Source organism: Vicia villosa, linkage group LG6 (assembly GCF_029867415.1).
Source record: "Vicia villosa cultivar HV-30 ecotype Madison, WI linkage group LG6, Vvil1.0, whole genome shotgun sequence".
Taxonomy (NCBI): Eukaryota; Viridiplantae; Streptophyta; class Magnoliopsida; order Fabales; family Fabaceae; genus Vicia; species Vicia villosa.
The window spans coordinates 83,904,950-83,932,570 of NC_081185.1; the positions used below are offsets into that span (position 1 = coordinate 83,904,950).

At 34.7% G+C, this 27,621-nt stretch overlaps 1 protein-coding gene across 1 annotated transcript; it reads right to left on the reverse strand.

Annotated features, from left to right (window-relative positions):
* Positions 1-5,828: 5,828 nt before the first annotated feature.
* Positions 5,829-10,113, reverse strand: LOC131614015 (cell wall protein DAN4-like). The gene is made up of 3 exons (XM_058885646.1): positions 9,855-10,113; positions 6,063-7,032; positions 5,829-5,862 (listed from the first exon to the last, which is right to left on the reverse strand). The coding sequence occupies exons 1-3, from the start codon at positions 10,111-10,113 to the stop codon at positions 5,829-5,831; spliced, it is 1,263 nt and encodes a 420-aa protein (XP_058741629.1).
* Positions 10,114-27,621: the final 17,508 nt, after the last annotated feature.

Below are 27,621 nucleotides of genomic sequence, written 5' to 3' on the forward strand. Positions count from 1 at the left end.
AGATAATCTTCAAGGATGGTTCGCAAATATCTTAGAGATGCATTGTCATCATCAAAAAGGGAAGAATGTAGATCTATGTATTGTATATGTATAAATATCAGTTGGTTTTGATGATGACCACAAATAACAATTTTAAAACAACTTTTAAATATGATAACTCTATAAGTAAAATGACTTTCTGTATAGCTCTTTTTAAGTAATCTTTGTGACAACTTTAAAAAGGGAGTTGATATCAAATGTCTAATGTTTCCTTATAATGACACTTAACTAAGAATAAATATCTCAAGTCTCATCATTCTGACAGTTCAACAAGATTCTTCGCTTTCACCAAAAGGGAAGACTTGCTTGTCAGTAAAGAAGAATGATCTAGGAGTTATTCCCAAAGCGTCCAATACAACCCTTGCTTCATACGTAGCATTGAGGATTCGGGGAAACTTTTCTGAAATTGACCAAAAGTCCGGTAGAAAAGGCCCAGGTATAAGGGCCCAACCAGAAGCAACATCAGAAAAAACCAATGAAAATGTGGAACCTCGCTAGAGAACTAGGAACGAATTAGATAGATTCTCTCTCTTCATCTGATCAATCTATCGTTATGAGACCGAATCACAATCCAACCTAATTGAATAAAATATTCATTTTGTTATACAAGAATTATCACTATCAAAAGAAGAAGAGCTTGATCCAGCTAATATGTCTCAATGGATTAACATCCATTATACATGACAAGTATTGATAGAAGTCCATTATTATTGTCTAACTTCTATTGTCACTTTTCCAAATGTTAAATAAATTGCATGAGTTATAATATATTCCTCTATCTTTTTCAGTCTGTTTCTCTACTTTTAGGGTATTTATATTACTTGTATATTTCAAACTATAATATATAGAGTAGCCGTGTTAATTATTATGATATGTATATTAAATTATTACTTAATACATAAATTAAAAATACGTTTTAATTCTTAAAGTTCTTATCAAACGAGAACTATATAAAGAACTTGAGCATTGTTTTGCATATTGCAAAAACAAAAGAAAATAGAGTTGTAAGAAAATCGTCAAAGAAAAATGGCAAAGCTCACTTGCCAATCTCTTCTATTGGGACTTTTTTACATTGTGTTGGTCATGACTTCTGGTAAGAAAATTGACAAAATTTTTCTTGTTCTTAAAGGAAAATAATTAATTTCATTTTTCATGTATGTTACTTTTTCTACGCCATTGTTAACATTTAAATCTATAGTATAAAGAAGATTTTCTTAATTTGTGAATTTAATTTTTCTTAGCAGGAGCAACACCAGATTTCATTTTTCCAACTCGTTGCATCGGGATATGCTCTTTTAATTGTATCCGAAGGTGCAATGTTGAGGGATTTCCTGAAGGAGCTTGTTATGGAGAGGTTTGTTGTTGTGGAGAGGTTAGGCATGCGATCAAGAGCAATGGAGCATGCGATCAAGAGCAATGGAGCATTCTATCAGTCTCAAATAAATATAATCTATGGGAGGCTAAAATAAATAAGCAATTATGCAATAATAAATTGGGATTAAGAGTTTGTTTGGTAACACACAAAAAGTAGCTTTTAGCTTGTTATTTTTTCTTCCATTTGTACCCTCAATATTTTATTAAAAACCCATTTTTATCCTTTATATTTTATTGTGATTTAAATTAAATTAATTATGTTTTAATTGAGGGAATAAGAAATGTTAGTAATATAATTGCAGCTTTACTGTTGAATGTTAGACAATAAACTTAATTTTATTATTATTATTATTATTAAAAACTAATATAATTGAATTGAAAATTACAATATTATTATTTTAATTATTTTTTTAAATTAAATTACAAAATTTATATATTTACCATATATTTTTTTGTGTTATGTTTAATTTTATAATATTTAAAATATTTTGCATGTGATTATTAATGCGTTTATTTTTATTGAACAAAAATTAATAAAAAATATTTTTATTGATACTCGCATTTATTTTTTGAATATCCTTTTATGTCATTATGAATTTATCAGCTAATGTAACAGCTAATTTATCAAACACTCAAATTAGCTTATCAGCTACCAGTCATCAGCTATCAGCTATCAGTCATCAGCTACCAGCTACCAGCTATCAGTCATCAGCTACCAGCTACCGGCTATCAGTCATCAGCTACCAGCTACCAGCTAGCTTATCAACTATCAACTAGTTTTACCAAACAAAGCCTAAAAGTGATTTTCATTTTAATATTATGTATTGTACTTGTAGTAAATAAGAGTTAAGTGCATGTCGCTAAAAAGGGGAATATCAATAAAGTGAACAACATATGAGAGTTTGTATTTATATTAGAACGAGTATCTAGAATTAATTTTGATTCGAATTAAATAAAGTGGTTATTCTATAGAGGAATTCAATTTTGAGAAAAGGGTGCTTAATAGCAATAATTAAAAAAAGAGTAATGCTATTCTTACACCAAAAGTTTACACCAATACTTACACTTTACACTGTTCACCGTATTTATACGGTGAACAGTGTTTTTTTAAATAAAATAATAATATTTTATTTTAATTTTAAAATTAAGGATGACACTGTTAATTTACGGACTTGCATTAACCAACTTCATTACTGCATTAACCAAGTTTTTACACTGCATTAACCAAGTTTGATTACTGCTAAAAATTATTTCTAATACCTGGATGTTGCATTAACCAACTTCATTACTGCATTAACCAAGTTTTTACACTGCATTAACCAAGTTTGGTGACTACTATAAAGTACAATTCATGGGTGTAAGAATAACATTACTCAAATTTGGTTAATACAGTGTAAAAACTGGGTTAATACAGTAATGAAGTTGGTTAATGCAATATTCAGGTATTAAAAATAATTTTTAGTAGTCACCAAACTTGGTTAATTCATTGTAAAAACTTGGTTAATGCAGTGTAAAAGTTGGTTAGTGCAATATCCAGGTATTAAAAATAATTGTTAGCAGTCATCAAACTTGGTTAATGTAGTGTAAAAACTTGGTTAATGCAGTAATGAAGTTGGTTAATGCACGTCCGTACATGAACAGTGTCGTCCGTAATTTTAAAAATAAAAAATATTTTTTATAAATATTATTATTTTATTTTAAAAACACTGTTCACCGTATAAATACGGTGAACAGTGTTTAGTGTATGTATTGGTGTAAGTTTTTGGTGTAAGGATAGCATTACTCTTAAAAAAAAGCACTATTAAATATTGGCCTCTTAATATAGTTATTTTTAAAATGAAGACTATAATGTGTCTAAAAAAACAGTTAAACCCGAATTTAATAGAAATTGTTTTAAGGATCTTGCTAACCAGTGCTTTCAGGACAATGGTTAAGTATTCTAAAAAAAGAAAATATTTTATAGAAAAATTAATATTTCAATTTTCGAGGCATTAAATACGCAGATTACCGAGATAAATTTACTATTTTTAAAGTCTTAACCATTGTCCTGAGGACACTGGTTAGCATTTTCCTTTTTTTAAAGAGAAGGACCATCTGCCTATAATAGAGCTTAAAAATTTTTTTGGCTTGATTAGCATATTATACATAACAATATTTGATACTTTCAGTTCGGAATCATGCTGTGAAATTAGTTTTTATAGGCAGCTCCGGAGAGTAATGTTATGTGACCTGTCGTCCTAGAGGAGAGTGATACTTGTAAACACTCCGATATCTAAATAAGGAATTATTGAATGTGAGAGATATTTAGATTAGAATAGTGTGGATATCTTAATTTGACGTTTGTGGTTTCTTTTATAGAAGGTTTTCTAAGGTTTATGAAAGTCTAGAATCTTCCAAAGTAAAATTATTGCCAAAATATATAGACAAATGTAAGAGTGTAATGTGTATGTCATACGAAGATCCTTTTTCAATGATTTGATCAAATCAGATGGTGTTCTAGGCTAAATCCATGTTGGTTTTGGATGCCCTAGAACCTTCCTTCAACACAATATTTTGATAGGGTTCTCATGTGTCATTTGTTTGATTTCATCATGATTCGCCAATAGTAATAGCTTCATTCTTTTCATATCTCGTTATTGAGTTATATACACTTTTTCGTTGTCACATGTTGTTGGACCATTATCATTGTCATTGTCCAAGAAGGAACAATTTTTCCTAAGTCTAGTCTCATATTTGAGGTGTGATTTTTGAACCATCTTTGGCTACACTCTCCCAGTTGTCGCAATCGACTTAAAGATTGAGAGTCGTCACCATTATTTTTTGTCCTAAGGACGGGGGAGTAACGAATAACCCTAATTGTTTAGAGATTTTATATTCGTGAGTCGATTAGTTAAATGAAATATGTTAGGCATCATTTACCTCCCTTGTACTCAAGAGGACCCCTTTAGATTTATGTTTGAGGTGTGTTTGGTAATTTCTTGTTATTATTCTGCTTTATTTATTTCATTTATTTATTTAAGAAGAAAAACGATTTAATGGTTGGCTAACTATTTTGATTAAGTTATGATTCATTGAAGAAGAGTGGATCTTCTCCATAATTAAATCACGTTGAGCGAAGTAATTGATTGATAAGTAGTATGGTAGGATACAGAGCGGAGGGATTTGTCAAAATCTCCTTATCACGTGGCCAGAGAATGGCTACGTGTCGCTCGTCAGGAAAAACACAGAGGGAGGGTTTGTTTATGTGCCAAGTTTACTATAATTTTGGTATATAGTACTTTTTTATGTTTTTACTAATAAGTAGAATTAACTAAAAACTAAAGTAATTTAAAAATTTAATTAAATAAACATATTTTGGTATTTCTTACGTTTACCTTTTTTGTATTTTATTGTTTTTTATGGTTATTTTTTAAAGGGTTGAATACATAACCTAATTTAATTTACATAACTAATCTAAATTGATTAGTGAAGTTGAAGAAATATACTTTTTCTTTGATTGAAATAAATGATATCATATAATAGAATAAGGATAATAATTGAAATTAATTAAAAAAAAGTTAATTGACTATTATATACAGTAAATTTGATAAATAATTTATATGAAGAAATTTCCCAATTTGATTTTTATATAAAAATTTTCTAATTGATTATTGTATAAAAAAATTTATAATAAGTTACATACAAAATTTCTGATTGATTATTATATAAAAAAGGGGTTTAATTGATAATTATGTAAACAAAAGTTTAAACAAACCTAACGGTAAGCATCATATCAAACACACCAATTGAACATACATAAACATTAAGAAAATAATTCATACACAAAAAATAAATCATAAATTCCAAAATGAAGTTCACCAACCCGGAATGTCGTGACCCAATTAAGCTGCTTTCTCCCTTCCATTCTTTTTATTCTTCGCGTTTCCCTTTTTATTTTCAGTATTTTTTTATCAGGATGATAGTGGAGGCATTAGGGTTTCAATGTTTGATTGTTGTGTTTGACTTGGAAAATTTTGTAGATTCTTGAATAGAAGGTTGATGGTAATAATAACAATAACAATATAAATTGTTAGATGAACAAAATTAGTAATAATAACAATATAAATCATTAGACAATAAAAAAAAATCAGTAATAATAACAATATAAATTGTTAGATGATAAAAAAATAAGTAGTAATAATAACAATATAAATTGTTAGATGAAAATAACACCATCATAAGGTAAAATAAAAAAACTAAGAAACTGTTTAGTAAAATTCTAAGTGAATTGTGGATTTGAAAATTGTTGATTCAAAGCTTTAATAATAAAAAACCATTAGGATCATCATCATCATCTGGTTTAAACAAAAAATAAATTATAAAAGAAAGAAAAGATAAACTGGAAAATAAAAGGGTGAGGGTGGCCTCATATTTAATCATTGGCCAAAACAGTTTTCGAGTAGTAGGTAGCTTTAAAAAAATGAGAATGAAAATAGGTTTGTGAATCAAAATGTGTGAATGGTGAATAATTGTTGATTTGTGTAAGAAATATAAATTAAAAGAGAAGAAACCATCAGGTGTTCATCATTTGGTTGAAAAATAAACAAATTAAAATTAGGGAGGCCTCATATAAAAAATCATCGGCCAAAAATTGCAAAGAATTTTGAAACAAGGTAGTAGTAGTAGTAGTATTAGTAGTCGCAGCAGAAGCTGTGGTAGTAGTAATGGCAGTAGTAGCAGTAGCAGTGGCATTAGTAGTGGCAGTCGTAACAGTAGTAGCAGTGGTAACACTGAAAGTGGAAGTAGTAGCAATCGTAACATTAAAAGTGACAATAATAGTGGTAGTAGTAGCAGTCGCAGCAATAACAGTGGCAGTAGTAGTACTCGCAGTAGTAGCAGTGGTAGTAGTAGCAATCGCAGCAGTAGCAGCAATAGTAATGACAGTAGTAGCAGTTACAGCACTAGCAGCAATAGTAGTGGCAGTAGTAGTAACAGTAATCACAGTAGTAACAGTGGCAGTAGTAGTGGCAGCAGTAGCAGTCGTAGCAGTAGTACTGGTAATAGTAGTAGTCGCAGCAGTAGCAGCCACAGTAGTAGTGGCAGTAGTAGCAGTCGCAACAGTAGTAGCTGTCGAAGCAGTACCAGTGGTAGTAGTGGCAGTAGTAGAAGTCGCAGCAGCAGTAATGTCAATAGTAGTAGCAGTCGCAGTAGCAATGGCACTAGTAGCAGTGGTAGTAGTAGCTATAGTAGCAGTTGCAGTAACAGTAGTGGCAGTAGTAGCAGTAACAGGAATAGCAGTAGTAGTAGTGGTCGTAGTAGTAGCAGTAGCAGTAGCAGCAACAGTAGTGACTGTAGTAGTAGCAGTAGTAGTTGTAGCAATACTAGTGGTAGTAACACTTGTCTCAATAGTAGCAGTGGCAGTAATAGTAGTCGCAGTAGCAATTGCAGTAGTAGTAGGAGTAATAGTAGCAGTGGCAGTAGTAGTAGTAGTAGTCGTAGTAGTAGTAGCAGCAGTAGTAGTAGTGGCAATAGCAGTAGTAGCAGTAGTAGTAGGAGTAGTAGTAGGAATAGTAATTGGAGTAGTAGTAGCAGTTGTAGTAGCAGTAGTAGTAGCAGTAGCAGTAGTAGTAGTAGTAGGAACTGTTTAGCTAATTAACCCACCTATATTTTTAATGAAGGGTTTAGTATTTTTGTGGTTGGCCATATCATATGCTTAAACTGATTGAGTGTATCCTCCAACTTTGTTACTTTATCAGATAGTGGATGTGCTTGTGAGTAATGCTAAAAAAGATTATGTTTTGGACATACCAACTTCAAATCCTAATCCTTGATTGAAATTATTGTTTCTTGGGAAGTTGTTTTGATATTGCACATGCTTAGTAGTACATGTTTATATAGGTAATATAGAAATTGAAAATGAACTTACTGATTTAGGTGCAAGTGACAATATTATACCACTATCTATGGTAGATAGAGTTGGGTATCTGCAGGTAATACCATATGAAGGAGACTTGTAAATGGCAAACAAAACATTAAGGAAGCTAGTGGGAGCAGTCAATGATGTACTTATGCATGTTGACAACCACACATTTCCTGTAGATTTTATGATATTAGATTTCAAGGCAGACCAAGAAATACCTCTCTTCTTAGGAAGATCTTTAATGAAAAATGTGAGGATGCTCATGAATATGGAAAACGGAGAACTCAATGTTAGCATCAAAGATCATGAGGTAAACTGCAAGGTAATAGGTGTCACGTGAAACCAATTATTGTCAAGTTATTGACATTAAATGCACGTTTGTTACAAAGCAACCTAACCATATTTTATAGTTTTCTTTAGATTTAGATTTTAATGATTTAGTTAAAATTAAATCACATTGATGAAAACAAGTTGGCCAAACCCCAAAAACATGAGCTTGCTAGGCACAAAATGACTAGGCTTTTTTTTTCCGATCAGTGCATCCAAGGGAGACCCAATAGTAAAAAACGTAAACTCTCGACTAGCGCGACATAGCTTGAACACCCCAATTTTAATATTTTATTTTAGTAGAGTTTTGGAGTGTTTTTGTTTTAATAATTAAGTTGAGCAATTTCGAATAGAGTTTTATGACATTAAAATCTGTGTAGAAGTGGGAAATTGTGAGTTATTAATAAGTTAGAATTTAAATTGTTCTACATTATTTATTTGAGTGTTTTATTTGATTTAGTTAATATTAGAAATAAGAGAAAATGTGAAAATAATTAGTTTGGGGGGAAATTAGTATTAAATTAAAATTAAGGGAAAGGTGGAATTAGTATGAGGTGGGGGTGTTTGTGATATTTATTAAAATATTAAGGATTATGATTGTTTTTGTTTAAGTAGATAAGTTAGAAAGAAAACATGTTTTGTTGGGAAAGAGGAAGAAAAAGAGAAACCTAAGGAGAGTGCTGGAAGAGTAGAGGAAAATCCCCAAAGCCTGAGTTTTATCACTCTGCAATTTCGAGGTAATGGAGAATTTATTCATATATGGGTGTCTAAACACATGGATATTGAGGGTTCCTCATCCTCCCGCCTTCTTCCTTTTCTTTCTTTATATGTATGATATTTGAGGCCAAAAAGGTTTGGGCAAATACTTTTAGGCGATTGCTTAATAATATTTCATTTTTCTTAAGTATTTGATATGTATTATCATTTAATATATTGATAATGATATAATAACCTTGTTTGTGACTTTTGATAAGGGGACAATAATTGATATTACCCATTGATGCCTTTAGATAAAGCGAATTGATTGAATGGACGATGGCAACGCCATAAGGCGAGAGTGTATGAAATTGTGATAACTGTAATTTGGTTTGTTTATGGTTGTTTATCTGTGAGTTGTAGATATGTTCAATAGGGCGAAAATCATAAAATTCAAAAAATTGAAAAAGTAGGAAAAAGTTAAAAATTGGAAAAACCAAAAATTTAAGTAAGGGGGTCGCGCGATGGAGTCACGGCGGTTTGAGGAGAGTTGCACGGCGGAGCCTCGACGGAGGGCCACCCGGGAACGATGGTGGTAGGCAGCATAAGCCGCTGGAGATCGGTTGTGTAGAAGTAGAGTCACGACGGTGGGCTGCACAAGAAAGGCCTTTGCCGAAAATTAAAGTTGCGCTAGAGGTCGATGGTGGAGGTCGCGCCGAAATGGAGATGGCCGGAAGTCAAAGTCGCGGCCGATCTGAGAGGTGGTGGCGGCGGAGGGATGGGTGGCGGTTTCGGAGGGCCGGGTGATAGCAGCAAATAGTGGGGTGGTCGGGAATCAGTGTTGGCGAGTTTCGTGATCAAGTTCAGCGAGTTTATGGTTGTTTTCTTATTTCAGTGACTGTTTGTTGTCTTTTTATGAGTTTAAAATATTTTTGACAATATTAGAGTTGGAGTTATTTATTACTTAGAGTTATGGCGAGGATTTTTGGGAAACCCTTGCCAAATGGCTTAATTGCATTTTAGAATTGAGTTTGAGTCATATTATTATTTGTTTAACACTACGCCAAATGTTACATTTAGCAGCGCAGCTACGACAGCGCTTTGAGAGAAAGCGCTGCTATAGCTTTCACTAAAGACAAAAATATAAAACAAGGGGAATAAAGCGCTGGTATATGGGGGTCCTACGAAAGCGCTTTTAAAAAGCGCTGTTATAGGCTGGGCTACGAAAGCGCTTTATAGAAGCGCCGGTATAGGGTGGGCTACGAAAGCGCTTTCAAAAGCGCTGCTATAGGGGTAGCCTACGAAAGCGCTTTTCTCCTAAAAAGCGCTGGTATAAGGGGTGTTACTAAAGCGCTTTTCAAAAGCGCTCTCGTAGCTATTTTAAAATTAAATTAATTAAACTAATTAACACAAAAACACGTTTTGCCCCAATTAATTTCTCAGTCTCTCTTCTTCTCCTCGCGTACCTGAAGCCCAAACCACCTTCATCACTGTTCTCCGACCGTTCCTCCGCCACGACCTTCATCTTCAATTGCAGCTCCGGCCGTCACTCCACCACTACCTTCATCCACAGTTCTCCGACCGTCCCTCCGCCTCTGGTTCGCCGTCTCAGTCGCTGGTTCGCCGTTCTCAGCCGCTGGTTCGCCGTCACCATGTACATGATTCCTAACTGAAAATTGTTTAGAAGCTTGTTTTGATGAACCTAGCTGAGTTGTACAACCATAATATAAAAATGTAATCTTCTGAATGAAAGAATACCGTCTGTGCTGTGTCGACATTTTTATCTCCATTTTTGTTCAAATCAGGTTTGACAAATTTCTTGATTGCAAATATTTTGTCATTGGATTTGGAAGCATACTTTATGCTTCAATTGTGAATCTGAATGAATTTGGTATTACATGAATGCTTTGAATCAATGAATTGGTGTAGGTTTTGTTGAAAAATTAAGTCACGGTTTCTTTTGGATTTCTTCTACCTGGTGCTGTTTGTGGCTTATAGAGCTACTGTCCTTACTAGAGTTAATTGGCTTATAGAGCTACTGTCCTTACTAGGGTCTGTGGCACATGTTTTGATACATTGTTTTGATACATTGTTTTGATACATTGATACATTATTTTGATACATTGTTTTGCTCTGTTTGAAGACAAAAGAGGTTTAGTCACAACAACTTACAAATTATTATAGGTTTTTGAGTGAAGATAATTTGAGTGATTGTAGGTTATGTTGTGTGTAAATACAACACGACACCGACAAATTATTGAAGATATTTTGAGTGCTATCTTATTGATTATTAAGATTTAATAGTATCCTTTGAAATTAACGATAGAATAACATTCTTATTTAGATTTTTCCAACTAACATGTATATAAATATTGTTCACATCTTTTCATTGTTAATGAGAAATATTCAATATTCAAGTAAAAAGAAATTAATATCATTGATGTTAGAAGTGACTCTTAAACATAACTTAGGCACTATTTAGATAAACAGTTTAATTAAGTACTATATTGCATTAGTGCATATCATATAAGTGCCTATCTATAAGTTATTTCTATAACAAAAGATAAAGATAAAGCATCTAGCCAAAACATATTTGAGCATTTCGGTTTTGTAAATTCGGGTGTTTGTAGTTACTAGCTAATTGATAATTGATTTCATATCATTTTAAATAATTGAGTTCTATATTGGGGTTTTTTTGATATTGTGTTAGTAGTGGTGTATTTAACTGCATCGTGTGTGTTTAATTTTACAGTTACTTTGAATCCTCTGGTTTCTACTTGTTCAACGCCGATTCAAACCTACCCGTCTCCCACATCAAGTCTAACTCAGGTTACTATCCCTTTCTTCTTGCTTATAATTTGTTGTTGTCTGCTTATAGTTTATTGTTTATGGTTCTATTTAATTTCAATTTAGTGTCTCTCAATCCATTTTTTGGTTTGTGGACTTATATTACCTTGAAATAAGGTAATGTCTTCTTTAAGAAATCGGGTATTCTGATTAGGTATTCTATTATGATGATAGCTATATTTATTATCTTGACAAAATTCCTTAGTACCTGATAGAGAAACCAAGAAGCATTTGTTTAGCTTAATTAAGACATGGATAAGACATGGATGAATTCAAACCGATTGTCGAAAGAGTACGAGAAAGGGGTATGGGAATTCGTTGAGTTTGCGGTTGCGCACTCCGAAGACCCGCTTCGAATGCCGTGTCCTTGCCGGGGTTGCTGTTATGGGGGTAAGATTGACGGGAATAAGTTGACATCCCATTTACTACGGTTTGGAATTGATAGAAGTTATACATGTTGGACAATGCATGGTGAGAAAAGTAACGGGAATGCTGAGTCGAGTTGTAATAGGAAGTATGCTTCAAACGACGATTGCACAGACACATACGATTGCGATCGAGTCGAAGAGATTGCAGAAGCGCTTGAAGAAGATCTTGCGGATTGTCCCAAAATGTTTGAGAGGTTGGTAAGCGATGCAGAGAAACCGTTGTATGATGGTTGTTCAAAATTCACAAGATTGTCTGCGGTGTTAAAGTTGTACAACTTAAAGGCGGACAATGGATGGTCGGATAAAAGTTTCACAGAGTTATTAGTCCTTATGAAAGATATGCTACCAAAGGATAATGTTCTTCCCAATCGAACGTATGAGGCCAAAAAGATGTTGTCCTCTATTGGCATGAGCTATGATAAGATACATGCATGTCTAAACGATTGCGTTTTGTTTCGAAACGAGTATGCAGCGTTGAATGAGTGTCCTAAATGTGGTGCCCCTCGATATAAGAAAAAGTTGTCTCCTGCTAAAGTCTTATGGTATTTTCCTATAATTCCGAGATTTAGACGCATGTATCGTAGTGAGACCGATTCAAGACACTTGACTTGGCATGCAGATGAAAGAATTATTGATGGAAAGTTGCGACATCCGGCAGACTCACCACAATGGTCGAAAGTTGATACTGATTATCCTGAATTTGGAAAAGAAGCAAGAAACCTTCGGTTGTCATTGTCTACTGATGGAATGAACCCGCATGGTATTCAAAGTATCTCGCATAGCACATGGCCTGTGATTCTTATGATTTATAACCTACCTCCGTGGCTATGTATGAAGCGTAAGTACATGATGTTATCTATGCTAATTTCTGGGCCTAAACAACCAGGGAATGACATAGACGTATACTTGGCACCGTTAATCGAAGATTTAAAGTATTTGTGGGAGAACGGTGTGGAGGTTTACGATGGGTATAGGAAGGAAAGTTTCAACTTGAGGGCGATGTTGTTTGGAACAATTAATGATTTTCCAGCATACGGAAATCTATCCGGGTACAGCAATAAAGGTCAAAAGGCGCGTCCTGTTTGTGAAGATGAAACCGATACGACACGATTGGAGCTTTGTCAGAAGAATGTCTTTCTCGGCCATCGTAGATTCTTAAATTCTAATCATCACTACCGTGGGTGGAGAAAAGCATTCAATGGAAAGGCCGAACATCGTATAGCCCTGCCTTTTTTGTCAGGTGATCAAATTTTTGAAAAGGTGAAAGATGTGAGCACTCAGTTTGGCAAGCCTTTTGCACATTCACTTGTCAAGGGTGGGTGGAAGAAGAAGTCAATTTTTTTTGAACTTCCATATTGGAAGTCGTTGTACGTAAGACATTTCCTGGATGTTATGCATATTGAAAAAAATGTATTTGACAGCGTCATAGGTACGTTACTCAATATACAAGGAAAGTCTAAGGATGGCCTCAACATAAGGAAGGACATGGTAAACATGGGAATGAGAACTGAATTGGGACCCGTGACGAAAGGAAGACGAACATATCTGCCACCTGCTGTTTACACTCTATCTAGAAAGGAGAAGAAAACATTGTGTAAGTTCCTCAGTGAAGTTAAAGTTCCAGAAGGCTACTCTTCAGATATTAGAAGACTTGTGTCCATGAAAGACCTCAAGTTAAAGAGTTTGAAGACGCATGATTTCCATGTTATAATGGAACACTTTTTACCAATAGGTATACGTTCTATTCTGCCAGAAAAAGTAAGAAGCGCAATAACTAAGCTGTGTTTCTTCTTCAGGTCAATTTGCAGTAAGGTGGTCGATCTCGCGATCTTACCAACATTGCAAAAAGAGATAGTTGTTACTTTATGTGATCTTGAAATGTATTTTCCTCCCTCGTTTTTTGACATAATGGTTCATCTAGTCGTTCATCTTGTGAAAGAGACACAATTGTGCGGACCAACTTATATGAGATGGATGTACCCTGCTGAACAGCACATGGTTTGACTTCCATTTGACTTGTATAGATTGTTAGCTTATTAATAATGTACTAATGTGCTTTAGTTTGTTTGATACAGGTTCAATGGCTCCGGATAGAGATGCTCCACCTGAAAACTCACAAGAAAACTCACAAGAAAGAGATGCTCAAGAAAGAGATGCCACGGATACAAATGCTCCACCTGATACTGAAGCAAAAGAAGTTGCACGAGGCATCACCATTATGAAGGGAATCATTCGACATAGAGACCAAGGATTAGTATACCATGTGGATTGGAATTCTGATAAACAAGCAATTGGTCCTAATTCTGCAAAGTTGACAAGCTATATTGGTACACTTGTTCGTATGCATATTCCGGTCTCCATAGCTAAATGGAATCTGAAAAGCGAAGAGTTGGATGCATAAAAAAAAAGCGATTTGGGACGAGCTTCGGGTATATATCATATATGGTTAATTGTTGTTATTATCTTTACGATAAATTGTGTAAATTACTTATACTAACACACTATGCGTATGTTTTTTTGCAGAGGACTTTTGAGATACCAGATGATCATAGACGCTACATACTTAGTTTGGCCGGCAAAAGATATAGAGGGTGGAAAGCTTTTTTGACAAACACCTATCTTAAGGATAAAGATGGAAACTTTCTTGAAGAGGCACCGGGACGGCCAAAAAAGTATGAGATCTTCATTGATGAAAAAGATTGGGCTGAGTTTGTAAATCAAAGAGATGAAGATTTTCGGAAAAGGAGTGCCACGAATAGTGCGAGAGCATCCAAACCCGCGTATCCATACAAAAAAGGGCGTATGGGATATGCACGCTTAGAGGATAAACTTGTAAGTAAATAGAAATGAATTTTAATTAATTGTCTAAATGTGTTTTATTTGACGATTTTATCATTTGTGTCAATGCATAGAGGAATCTAAAGTGAGGAAACTTCACTTCCTGAACATGTGTTGTGGAAGGAAGCTCGTGTGGGCAAGAATCGAGCTGTCGATCCCGATGTTCAGAGAGTTTATGCTGAATATGTAAGTATAATACTGTGTCTTTAATTAAATCAAATGTTTTTTAATATATAAATGATTTTTTATCTCCACTAATAATTATTGAAATGTAAATGAATTACAGGAGACATTGTCGCAATCGGTGTCCACCGGTGAGGACCAGGATGATAGGAGCATACTTAGTAGAGCACTAGATGCTCCTGAGTATCCCGGTCGGGTGAGGGGTAAGGGTCATGGTGTGACTCCAACCTCTTTTTACAAGCATCCTAGGAGAAGAAATCCTTCAAATGAAGAAGTGTTGCAAAAATTGGCGGAATTGCAAGCACAAGTCTCTGAATTGCAAAGAGATAAAGATATGTATATGAGAGAAAAGTGCAATACTGCATCGGTGAAAGAAACTAGTGATAAAGCTAGTTTCAACTGTCAAAGAAAATTTCCCGAGGTAATTATAAATTTTTTTCCTTACAAATTGTTCTATTTTATTAATGATAATGACTTTATATTTACTATTGGTTTAGGGCATTTCTTCTTGCCAACTATACTTATCGTCACCGTCTTATCGCCTAGTTGGCAAGGGAAAAGTGCACAACACTGTGGGAGATTTACTTCACCATAGACCGCTCCCGGATGGACACCTGAAAGTATCGGTGGATGTTGTATTAGATCATGATGCGGTGCTACCGGTACCTGACATTGTCTCAGAGACGACATTGCTGCGAGATGTAATAGGGTCATTTGTTGCATGGCCCTCGGAGCTCATTATCATTGGTGATGAGGTATATTCAAAACCATTATCAATCATTTAGTTTTCGAATGTCAATTTTGCACCGTTACGTTAATTATTTTTTACATTTTAATTTTAGACTGCTCCTACAAAACCCGCAATTAAGGGCAAAGGGATTTTACAGGAGGAGGAGTCTGTTGCATCACTAAAAGAGGTACATTTAAGGTGTTAATATATAATTTGAATGTAAAACTCCATGATTTTATATTTTATCGATCTTTATTTGATTTTTAGGCATCTGCTCGGGAGTCACAACAAGTGACACAGGTCGTTCGTAGCGTACCGCCTAAGGGTCCTCCGAAGCAAGCGGCAAAAAAAGGTGGTGCTTTTTTTCCTTGATATCGGACGACGCTCGGAACACTTGTTGATATGTCCGATTTGAAGGAAGGTGCTCTCCGTCAAATCAATATGGAGGAAGGTATCTTTGGTGTTGAATTCATTTCACATATTGCAATAGATGACTTGGAAGAGATTTTTACACAAGAACAACTAGGCGTCGCTAATATGCACTCGTACATCCGGTAATATTCACTCATCCGATATATTATTTAATTAGTCGAACAATTTATTTACACATTATGTTTATTATGTTTTTCACTCATCCGCTAATATGTTTATAATGTTTTTATTTAAGGTTGTTGCATGACAGAGTGTTGCGCGGGACTGCATTGTCAAACAGATTCCGTTTCGTGTCTTCCGCCCATTGCAGCGGAATGACAATTGATTCGGAACCGGAATCAGTTAGACAGCGCTTAGTTGATAGATTCATGTCATCCGACAATACAGAAAGTCTGATTCTTTGGGCGTATAATACCCGACCAGTAGGGTTAGTTTCTCATTCTTGGTTCATTTAATCTTTGTTTCTTTTGCGTAGCAAAATTTTTATATAACCTATTGTTTTAATTTATAGAGCACACTGGTTGTTGCTTGCTATCAACCCGATAAGAGAAGTTGTATATTTTCTGAATTCGGTAGATGGTGAGTGGAGCAATTATCTGGCTATGAAGGAAATTATTGATTTGTAAGTGGGATCGTTCTAAATATTCTTGTATATTTATATATTTAATTATTTGTGAGATTGATCTAAATATATGCTTTTATATTTTTGTTAGATCAATACAAGTGTTCCGAAGTCAACGAGACGCACAGGTATCCCGGACTAAATCAAACAACATTACTTGGATCAAAGTGCAGGTACATTATTTTTCACAATTTTGCATGTACTCCCTCCGTCTCATATTAAGTGTCTCATTTGAGCAATGCGCGGTTTTTAAGAAAATGATTGAATGTGTTGGTTTTAGTAAAAAAGTTAATGTCATTTACTAGAATACCCCTATTAATAGTAGTTGAATAACGTGAAAGTTAATAAATAGGGGTATAATAGTGGAAAAATAATAATGATTGATGCATTGGAATTGTAAATGGACAATTAATTTGAGACAAGGAAAAAGTGCAAATGGGACACTTATTATGAGACGGAGGGAGTAATATTTATGCTACTTGATAAAACAAGACAACTATAAATTCTTATTTGTTTTCTATGTAGTGTCCGATACAGCGGAACAGTTCAGACTGCGGATACTTTGTTTTGAGGTTTATGAAAGAAATCCTTCAAATGAATCAATTCGAGATTCCAATCACGGTATGGATTTATAACTTAATTAGATAACTTCTTATAATTTATTACATTTAACTAAATCATTCATATTATGTTTTTATTCTGTAGTACTTTGACGAATTCCGTGCTGCTTCTTACCCGAAACTTAAGTTGGAAGAAATCAAAGAGGAATTGTGTCAATTTTATATTCATCAGCTATTCATGTAGTAGGATTTGTGTCGATTTGAAGAGAATATTATAGTACTCCAGAATATATGGTTACTAACTTTGTTCATATTGTTGCCAATTAATATTTGAAGTATAATATTGTTGATGTTAGAGATTTAGTTTGATTGACATAATGATGTATATATATAATTTTGGATATTATAATGGTATTATATTAGTATATATATAGTCCTACCTATGGTTGAAAATATATCGTCGAAAATATATTACTGGTCGAAAATATTACAGGTTGAAAATATATTACAGGTCGAAAATATTACAGGTTGAAAATATTACAGGTAGAAAATATTACAGGTCGATCTGGGAGGCTGAAATTATAGGCTGCACTTTAAAATATCTCATTTAGCAACGACAGCGCTTTTAAAAAGCGCTCTTAAAGGTCCCCCTACTAAAGCGCTTTGTTACAAAAAGCGCTGCCAAAGATCAAAAAAAAAGAAAAAAAAAGCAACCTACCAAAGCGCTTTTGGAAAAGCGCTCTAGTAGGGGGGGTCTACCAGAGCGCTTTTTCCAGAAAAAGCGCTCTGGTAGACCCCCCCTATAAGAGTCCTTTTTCCAGAAAAAGCGCTCTTATAGGGGGGTCTACCAGAGCGCTTTTTCTGGAAAAAGCGCTCTTATAGGGGGGGTCTACCAGAGCGCTTTTAGAAGCGCTTTCGTAGCCTACGCCAGCGCTGGCTTTGGCAGGGCTTTAAAGCGCTGTTAAAGGCCAAAAAAAGCGCTTTTAAAGCCCTTCCGTGTTGTAGTGTAAGTCTGCCAAGTTAATAAAGTTAAAAATCGAGTTATGGATAGTACTGCGAAAAACACATATAACAACGGTCATGAAAGACCTATAATAACGGTTGAACAACCATCTTTATGTAAGGTGTGGTTTTAAGTGGATTATTTATAATGATGGTCTATTGCTTGTGGTAGTAAATTGGATAACACACTACATATAACCACTGATATATTAAACAAATGTTGTTGTATGTCTTTTAATAAAATTAAAAAAAAAAAAGTAGAACAACAACAATAAGAAGAACAAGAACAAGAACAACATCAAGAACAACAAGAACAACGATAAAACAACATAAAAAACAACATTAATAATAACAAGAACAATAATAACAAAAAAGAACAAGAACAACAACAACAACAACAACAACAACAAGAACAACGATAAAACAACATCAAAACAACATTAATAACAACAAGAACAATAATAACAAAAAAGAACAATAATAACAAAAAAGAACAACAACAACAACAATAAAAACAACAACAACTAACATTGCTAACTCGAATCCATACTTTCCTTGTCTCATTCATGTCGGAGAAGAGATGATGGAGTTTCGAAATTTATTAATGAAAAAAATGATGTTTTCGAGTTTTTTTATGAAAGAAATGATGTTTTCGAGTTTGATTTAATGGAGAAATAGAGTGTCGTAAATGAAAGATGGAGTTTGGAGGTAAGTTCTTCTAAGTTGGAAGTTGTTAGGTGGAAAAATCCACGCTAATATAAATTTGATCGAGCAAGAAAATGTTGAAAAGATGATTAGAAGAATCAAGTGAAATTCGCAAAGTTTTCGACTTGAAAAGTTGTGAAGAGGACTTCAACAGAAAATTAGTTATAGAAGTATATATTTCGATATTGGGACTTAATTATTATATTTTAGGGAAAGTTAGTTATAGAAGACTTCAATAGAAAGTTAGTTGTAGAGGCTCTATGTACCCTAATATAGTAAGAGTTTTTTTTACTACATTCTTGAATTTCATGGAAAAACTTTCTGTTTATATATTAAGGGTAAATTTATTAAGCTAACATGTGTTGAAATTGGTGAATTGTTGAGTATCCCTAGTGAAGTAACACGAAATTCACCCTGACAAGCTGTGTAAATGGGAAGGGTTTTCAAAGAACGATTTTTATCCGTCACTTTGTAGAATACGTGACTTTGAAACTCATATCAAACGGCATAGGCTATATGAGGGTTATGCTAGGAATATATTGGGCGTAGGGAATCTAACTGTGGATAACATATTGTACATTATTTCATGTGCTATAAAAAACTACATATCTACATCCCTCTGAATTGGGCTTACTTTGTGAAAGTAAACATGTATCTATCAAAAGAAGTTGCTGGTTTACCTTATGCTTAGGAAGTAACTAGGATTGTCCAGCTTCATGGTGTGAATTTCGAAAAGAAGTTGCTGGTTTACCTTATGCTTAAGAAGTTGCTGGTTCTTTTCACTATATCATAAGGGCTATTTTCCTTCATCGGATAAATCTCTTGTTTCGTGATCGAATCAGAATCCAACCCAATTGGATAAGAAGTTCATTTTGTTATATGAAAATTATCACTAATTATCAATAAAAGAAAAGCTTGATGCAACTAATATGACTCGATGGATTAACTTCCATTATATGACAAGTATCAATTGAGATTTCCAACTTCCTTTCCATTATATGACAAATATCAATAGAAATTTCTAACTTCTATATTATTCCATCACTAGTTATGTAATCAAATAACCGTACAGCAATTGAGAATAGTTATATTTTTTATTGTAAATAAATAAATAGTTATATTTTTTAATTCAGGCCAAAAATATAGATATTTGAACATAAAAATTTGGTGTATGAGTGTGACATTTTTATTTCAATTTTTTTCTGTAGCACATAATATTTTTATTTCAAAAGAAAATGAGTCACTGTCACCTATTTTTTTATAGTTGAGACGTTTAAAAAAAAAAAAAAAAAAAAAAATTGTACACTTGCAGTAATCCTCTTGTCACTTTTTCATATATTAAATAAATTTCATGAGTTATATATGCCTCCGTCTTTTTCAATCTTTTTTCTCTATTTTTCGGTAGCAATAAATATTTTTCCCTCAAATGCAACCTAAGCATCTTTTTCCAAAATCAATAAAAAAATACAAAATTGTTATCAAGAATTACGTAGTTTTAGGTTCCCCATCGCACCTAGGATACGTAGGAGTAAGGTTTGCAATCTTGTCAAACACCCTAATAAAAAACTCTACAATTTCACCCCTTTCTTTCTTGATGTAAATACAGCAAAATAATTAGAAGAAATTGCAAACAATTTAAGCTAACGCTCTTATTCACAATGCTCACTAAACGGATGTTGTTGAATACAACAGATGTGTTGGGTAATATATTACTCATCTATAATTGATTCCCGAATTTAAATTTGGTTGCGATGAACCTATTTTTTTCTTTTAGGTTTTTAATGACGTTTTTACTTTCAAAAATAAATTTTGGTGGCAACTCTGTTAATTTTTGAACGCTTGTGCTTTTGGGTTTTTTTAGCCGCAACAAAGGGACATTTTCCTTTTAATAAAGGCTTAAAATTTTTTTGGCTTAGCATATTAGAGTATTTGATACAGTCCATAAGGAATCATTCAGTGAAATTAGTCTTTATAGGAAGCTCCGGAAAGTAATGTTGTATGTGACATGATAGGAAGATTCCTATCAAGACTATAAAATTAGGGTTTTCTAACTAAAAGGGGAAGAACATTAAAAGTAAAGGAAATTAAAATAAAAGATAACTTTGATTTCTTTGATTGATTTGTAATGTGTCAATGACACTACATATATAATGTTACTAATGGGCCAATAACTAAAATGCCCAAATACTAGTGGAAACCCAATTCAATAACAATTGAACTAAAATACCAACTAATATAAAACCTTAAGTTAATAATTCTAATTAAACTAAAAATATTAAAATATAACTAAATACTCTCTATCATTGCCAACCCCTTCAAAACAACCTTGTCCTCAAGGTTGTAGACAAGTAACACCCTTAATAAATAAAAGATATTAGCAAAATATTTCACTGCCAACTTCCATTCTGCTTGGTATACATGTGCCTCCACCTTTTGACCAAGTTTTATATATGTTGGTGAGTCAACAGCCACTAAAGCAGACTTACAGTGCTTTAAAGCAGCATGTAGATCTTTCAAGTGACCTCATTTTGTCTCATTCAGCAAACCATACTCGTCGAGCATCATAATCATAACTTGTTTGCAAAGGTCCCCCTGCAGTGCGGCCACAAATTTGTTCCAACATAATACAAAAAATAATTTTGAAAGCTTCCTCCATGCTGGAAAAAAACATGCAAATGCAAGGTCTTCAACAAGATTTAGAACCATGTTAGCCGCCCATTTAATGCACTCTTTGCTTCCATTCCAAAAATCATAAGTTTCAATTATAACTATCCCACCTTCCTTGGTCTTTACAATCAAATCAGGCCACATCTTGGATAGAAGGGTCTGGACACCAGCATACTTAAGGTGGTATTCATTGCTGGTTGTTTGGTGCAACCATGCAGCAGCCCATATAAATTCATCTTTTAGCTTTTCTTGTTGTGCAGATTCATTCTGGCAATTCTCACAAACCAAGACAAGCAGTCGACAATAAGTACATCGACAACGTGAAGAGTAATCGTCAAAGGAACATTGACAAATAAGACAGGCACCAACAAGTATACCAATCCACAGTCTTTTAGCTGTAGGTTCCGGCAGGAATAGATCTACTAGTACATGCACTAGCTTTTCTACGAATAAATAACTAGGACTGCCTGCGTTTATATCATGTGATATTGGAATAGAGCCATTAATTGCATCAACACTATGAGAGCTTGTTTTTCTTGCTGCAAAATCCTCTAAACCAACTGAATAAACAACACCTTTATCTATCAAATAAAATTCAGCTGAAGTACTATAACTCTTGAGAAACAACCCTCTTCTCCAGTTGAATTGGTTAGAGTATATAATTCCAAATGTATGGCTAGAATTGGAGATCAAAGTGGTAGAATATTTTGCAATCTCAAATGTGGACATAGAAATGTAAGAGAAATATTTTAGCTCCATCTTAATCACATGCCAAGAATCTATGTAACATACAATAGACGACATTAGTTCACGAAGTATATCGATCATCTCGACTAAGAAATAATGCAGTAACTGCATAAAGCTTTGAAATTCAAATTCTGCAATACTCTCTCTACATTTTTCCTTCATATTTTTCACTGTGTAACCTACAGTATTCATGAGAAGGTCTCCTTCTACAAATAAGGCCTTCCTTGAAAGAGGCAACCCAATGGTATGATGAAGAATCCTGTTAGTTCCATAATCATTGGAGTTAGGTCCACCAATGATGCAAATAAGAGGCAGTGTAGGATGAAAAGCAGCGCAGTTAACGCCTTGGTCATGACCTTCCAATACATACTTAACAACAGCATCAATGCCACAAAAAAAATCCGTGTTCCTTTGACTCAATCGCAAAATATCATCTGAAAGAGGTACAACCTTTCTTTTAAGGAAACCAATATCCCAAACACGATCAATCTGATCCAAGGAGGCTGACACAATAATATCCTCTTTTGGATGGAATGAAGCGCACATAACATAATGGTTGAGCCCTGTTAAAACAGATATACTGGTGTGTGACTGCCAGTTCCAGATGTGAATGGTTTGATCGTCACTGGCACTCACAATCCATGGTTTCTCATGATGAATTTTTACTGTCCGAGTATAATCAAGGTGTCCTAGAAGAGTGAACAAACACCTATGCATCTTATAATTCCAGACTTTAATCTTGTAAACATAATCATTACCTGATGGAAGTTGTGGAAGAGTGATGTAATTGTTGATGTTGGAAGTAAGATCTGGTGGCTTTGGAGGTGGAAACGACGAAGCTGTTGTTGCTCTTTGTTCTTCACCAACAACTTGTTCAGGAAAAAGGAACTCAGATTTCACGATATCGACGTCGACGACAAGGAGCTCTGAATTCATGTTGGATGGGGCTAAGATTGGAACAAGGGTTTGAGTTGCAATCGAATCTGAAATGAGTTGTTGCTTCAAATTTGGTAAAGGATTTTGAACCCTTTCACTAACAACTCGAGATTCAGCAGCAAAATCTTCATGAACGGAAATTTTCTTGATGAAATTCATTGAATCCAGATCTGGCTCCTCCTCTTCTTCAATCAATTCCTCTTCGTCATCCAAAATTAGTAATGGCTGTGTTGCGGTGGAGTTAAGCATCCCTTATGAAGAATCCCAATTAGAGTCAGTAATAGTGTCCATATCGGAGGTGAAATTTGAGGTTGAGTCAGAAGATTGAGATAGTAAATCACGTTTCACGCATACAGAGTCATCGGAAATGGGATCGAACAGAGTGAAAGAACCCAAAGAATAAGGTGGTAAAATAAATTTCATTACCTTTTTCATCATCCTTCTATTTCTGCATTTTTGTTTGTTGTTCTTAATAGATAACCGACATGATTTCTTCTTCCCTAGATATGTTGGATTTGAAATGGGTGAATGAGCTGGGTACAGTGTTGAGGGTGGTGTATGATAAATGTATGATTGTGGGGGAATTAGAGGAGTGTTCCATGGATATGAGTAATGAGTATGTGGTGAAAAGCAATGATTGAAATACAAATTTGGTGATGAAGATGCAACATGAGTGTAAGAAGGTGTAAAAATTTCCCATGGAAAAGATGGAAAGGAGGGTATGGTAGGAGTGGTGTCTATGGTGGAGTGGTATGGAAATGAAGGTGTATGATAAGGATAATCCATAGGAGGATTTGAGTACATGGATGAAAGCACCAATTGATAGGAAGATTCCTATCAAGACTATAAAATTAGGGTTTTCTAACTAAAAGGGGAAGAACATTAAAAGTAAAGGAAATTAAAATAAAAGATAACTTTGATTTCTTTGATTGATTTGTAATGTGTCAATGACACTACATATATAATGTTACTAATGGGCCAATAACTAAAATGCCCAAATACTAGTGGAAACCCAATTCAATAACAATTGAACTAAAATACCAACTAATATAAAACCTTAAGTTAATAATTCTAATTAAACTAAAAATATTAAAATATAACTAAATACTCTCTATCATGACATGTTGTCTTAGAGGGAGAGAGATACTTGTAAACACTTCGACATCTAAATAAGGAACTATCGTGCAAGAAATTTATGGTAATGCTAAACCCACTAAAGAATCACTTCTTATAAGACTCTTTTTATTTAGGGGAAGAATCAACCCACTTGATTGAGATGTCATCCATGCCTATATTGAGGATAATAATGTGGAAGACCCCGATCACTTAGAACAATTCCTAAAACAACAAGGAAGAGGAAATTGGCATGTGGGTGCCTCAAATTCTTTAGTCAATGAAGAAACAATTTATTCTTTGAGAAAGAGAAAGATGAGAGATGTCACGAGGACCCCATGAGGAAAGTGAGTATGGTGGTCCCCACCCATGTGGGTGCCTCAATTTCTTTAGTCAATGAAGAAACAAAGATGACGTGGAGGGAGGAAAATTCAGCCAGATTAGTGGGCCAAGGTGAGAATGTGTTTTTTTAACAAAGTGGGCCATGTGGATATACTTACTCCTACATCATTGGGCAAAGGTGGACACGCTGACCAAAAAGAGGAGAGTTTGGCAAATTCATGCATGCATGGGCGAAACAACTCCAACAGAAAAATCTCTAAACCTCCAAAGATTTATGCGGTGCCGATAAGGAAAGCACTCAAGCACACCAAGATAAAAGACACAAACAGCAAAGGGAAACAAGGCTTATGTTTTGATGACCATTGCAAGAGGATTAAAAATTGCAAAAAATCTAGAAAGAAAATAAGAGAGGTTTTAGACCTAGGGGAGCAAACTCAACATTTCATTTACCCAGTGGGAGTTCGAATGCAAAATGGGAAGGAGCCAGTGGGTGAACATCATGGAGAAGCTCATCATTCCAATAAGAAAAGTCTTTTCTTAAAGCCGAATTTTTTGTCCGGAGGATTACCTTTAACTTGTGACTCTATCTCTAGTGCCGACATATCAAATTGCAACAGAAGAATTTCCAATGGAGTGTTGATTAAGGCGGCAGAGGGGCTGTGGAATTCTATGGTCAAGCTAGGCATTAAGAACATTTCAGACAGTTTTGATCCAATTGTAAAACTAAAGGAGATGGAAGTAAGAGATACCAAAGGGGGAGAGGAATTGAAGGGGACTAAAAACCAACCTATCCAATGATTATTTTCTCTCTAAACTTAAGAGGAGGAGGAAGTCGGGCCAAGAGGAAGAAAGTAGGCTACCACATACAAAAAGGAGACGTTGATATTTGTTTTATACAAGAGACGAAACTAAGTGGTTTGGAGAGTAATGTTGTGAAAGAATTGTGGGGTGATAATCAAGTGGAGTGGTCTTATTTGGATGCTAATGGTGCGTCGGGAGGCATCCTCACTATGTGGAAGAAGGATTTCCTCAAGCTTGTCTTTAGTTTTCGTGGTGAGGGCTTCTTAGGCCTTTATACGGAAAAGGAAGGTAAACTCATTTACTTTGTGAATGTCTATGCTTCTTGTGATTTGAACGCGAGGAAGAGATCGTGGGAGAGGATTTGTGAGTTCAAAAACAGTAACATTAGAGGCTCGTGGTGTATAGGAGGAGATTTTAATTCTATTACTTCGGTAGAAGAAAGAATCGGGAGTTCAAGTCATAACTATAGGAGGGAGATAATGGTTTTTAAAGAATTCATAGAGGAAATGGAGTTGGTGGATCTTCCTACTATAGGAGGCAAGTTCACTTGGATTAGAAGTAATGGAAAGTCTATGAGTAGGATTGATAGATTTCTTCTATCGGATTGTTTCGTTGAGGATTGGAAGGTGGAGGGACAATACATAGGTGAGAGGGATGTGTCCGATCACACGCCCATTTGGTTGAAAGACAATAGAAAGAATTGGGGTCCCAAACCTTTCAAGTTCAATAATATGTGGTTCAAACATGAAGATTTTGACACCTTTGTGAAGGAGGAATGGGAGAAGTTAGTTGTTAAAGGAAGAGGCGATTATTGCTTGGTCGAAAAGTTGAAAACTCTTAAAAACCGGATTGTTTGGTGGAACAAGAGTGTCTATGGGTGGATTGATCTCAAAATCAATAGTGATGTGAGGGAGATGCACTCTTTAGATAACATGTTTGTTCATTTTGCAGGTAACGTTCCGGATGACGTAGTTGCAAAAAGATTTAAAGTAGCGGAGGATTTTTGGGACAACATTAATAAGCGTGAAGGCTTTCTTAGATTAAAGTCGAGACAACTTTGGCTTTCCGAAGGTGACGACAACACCCGTTTTTTTCACAATTCTTTAAAGGAAAGGAGAAGAAGGAATGCCATTTGTTCTATTGAAGCTACGGAGGGAAGGTTAGAGGGGGTTGATGAAATTAAAGAGCACACATTCAAGCACTTTGAGAAGTTGTTTAAAGAAGATTGTTTGTTAAGACCAGAACTTAGAGGGATCAATCTAAACACTTTGTCTTCGGATGAAGCTTCGGCTTTAGAGAGACCGTTTGAAGAAGATGAAGTGAAGGAAGCTATTTGGTCTTGTGATGGCAACAAGAGTCCGGGGCCGGATGGTTTTTCTTTGGAGTTCTACAAAAGGAATTGGAACATCATTAAAGAAGACTTTATGAAGTGTTGCAACGATTTTTATCACAAAGGTACCCTTGTTAAATCCATTACCTCTTCTTTTCTTGCTTTAATTCCTAAGAAGAAGAATCCGCAAGACTTGTTTGAATATCGTCCCATTTGCTTAGTGGGGAGTATTTACAAGATCATTGCAAAGATGCTAGCGGCTAGAATGAGATGTGTGGTGGATAAATTGGTATCCAACAACCAAACCGCTTTTGTTCCGGGTAGAAGTATGATGGATGGAGTGCTAATGGTTAATGAAATTCTTGATTGGGCGAAGAGGAAGAAGAAGGGGTGTTTACTCCTTAAAGTGGACTTCGAAAAGACATATGACTCAATATCTTGGAATTATTTAAGGTGGATTTTGGTGAAAATGGGTTTTGGCAAAAGATGGATGAAATGGATGGAAGCTAGTATCTTTACCAATTACATGTCCGTGATGGTAAATGGAAGTGCAACGAGAGAATTCAAGGTTCAAAGAGGTTTGCGTCAAGGAGATCCTATGTCTCCCTTCTTGTTTGTTCTTGCTATGGAAGGATTGACGACTTTAACTAAAAAATCCGTGGAGGTGGGTGACTTTAAACCTTTCAAGTACGGGGTCGATGACTTTGTGGACATTCTTCAATTCGCGGATGATACCATCATTCTAGGAGAACCTACCTTTGACAACCTTTGGAGTTTAAAAGTGTTATTGAGAGGTTTTGAATTGGTATCCGGTTTGAAAATCAATTTCCATAAAAGTAACTTGTATTGGAAGCACATTGGAGATTGGTTTTTTAATTCGGCAACCACCTTTCTTGCATGTAGAAAAGGTTGTTTCCCCTTTAAATTCCTTGGTATTTGGGTGGGTGAAGGTGCACACAAGAAGAAGGTGTGGCAAGAGGTGATAGACAACATTAATACAAGA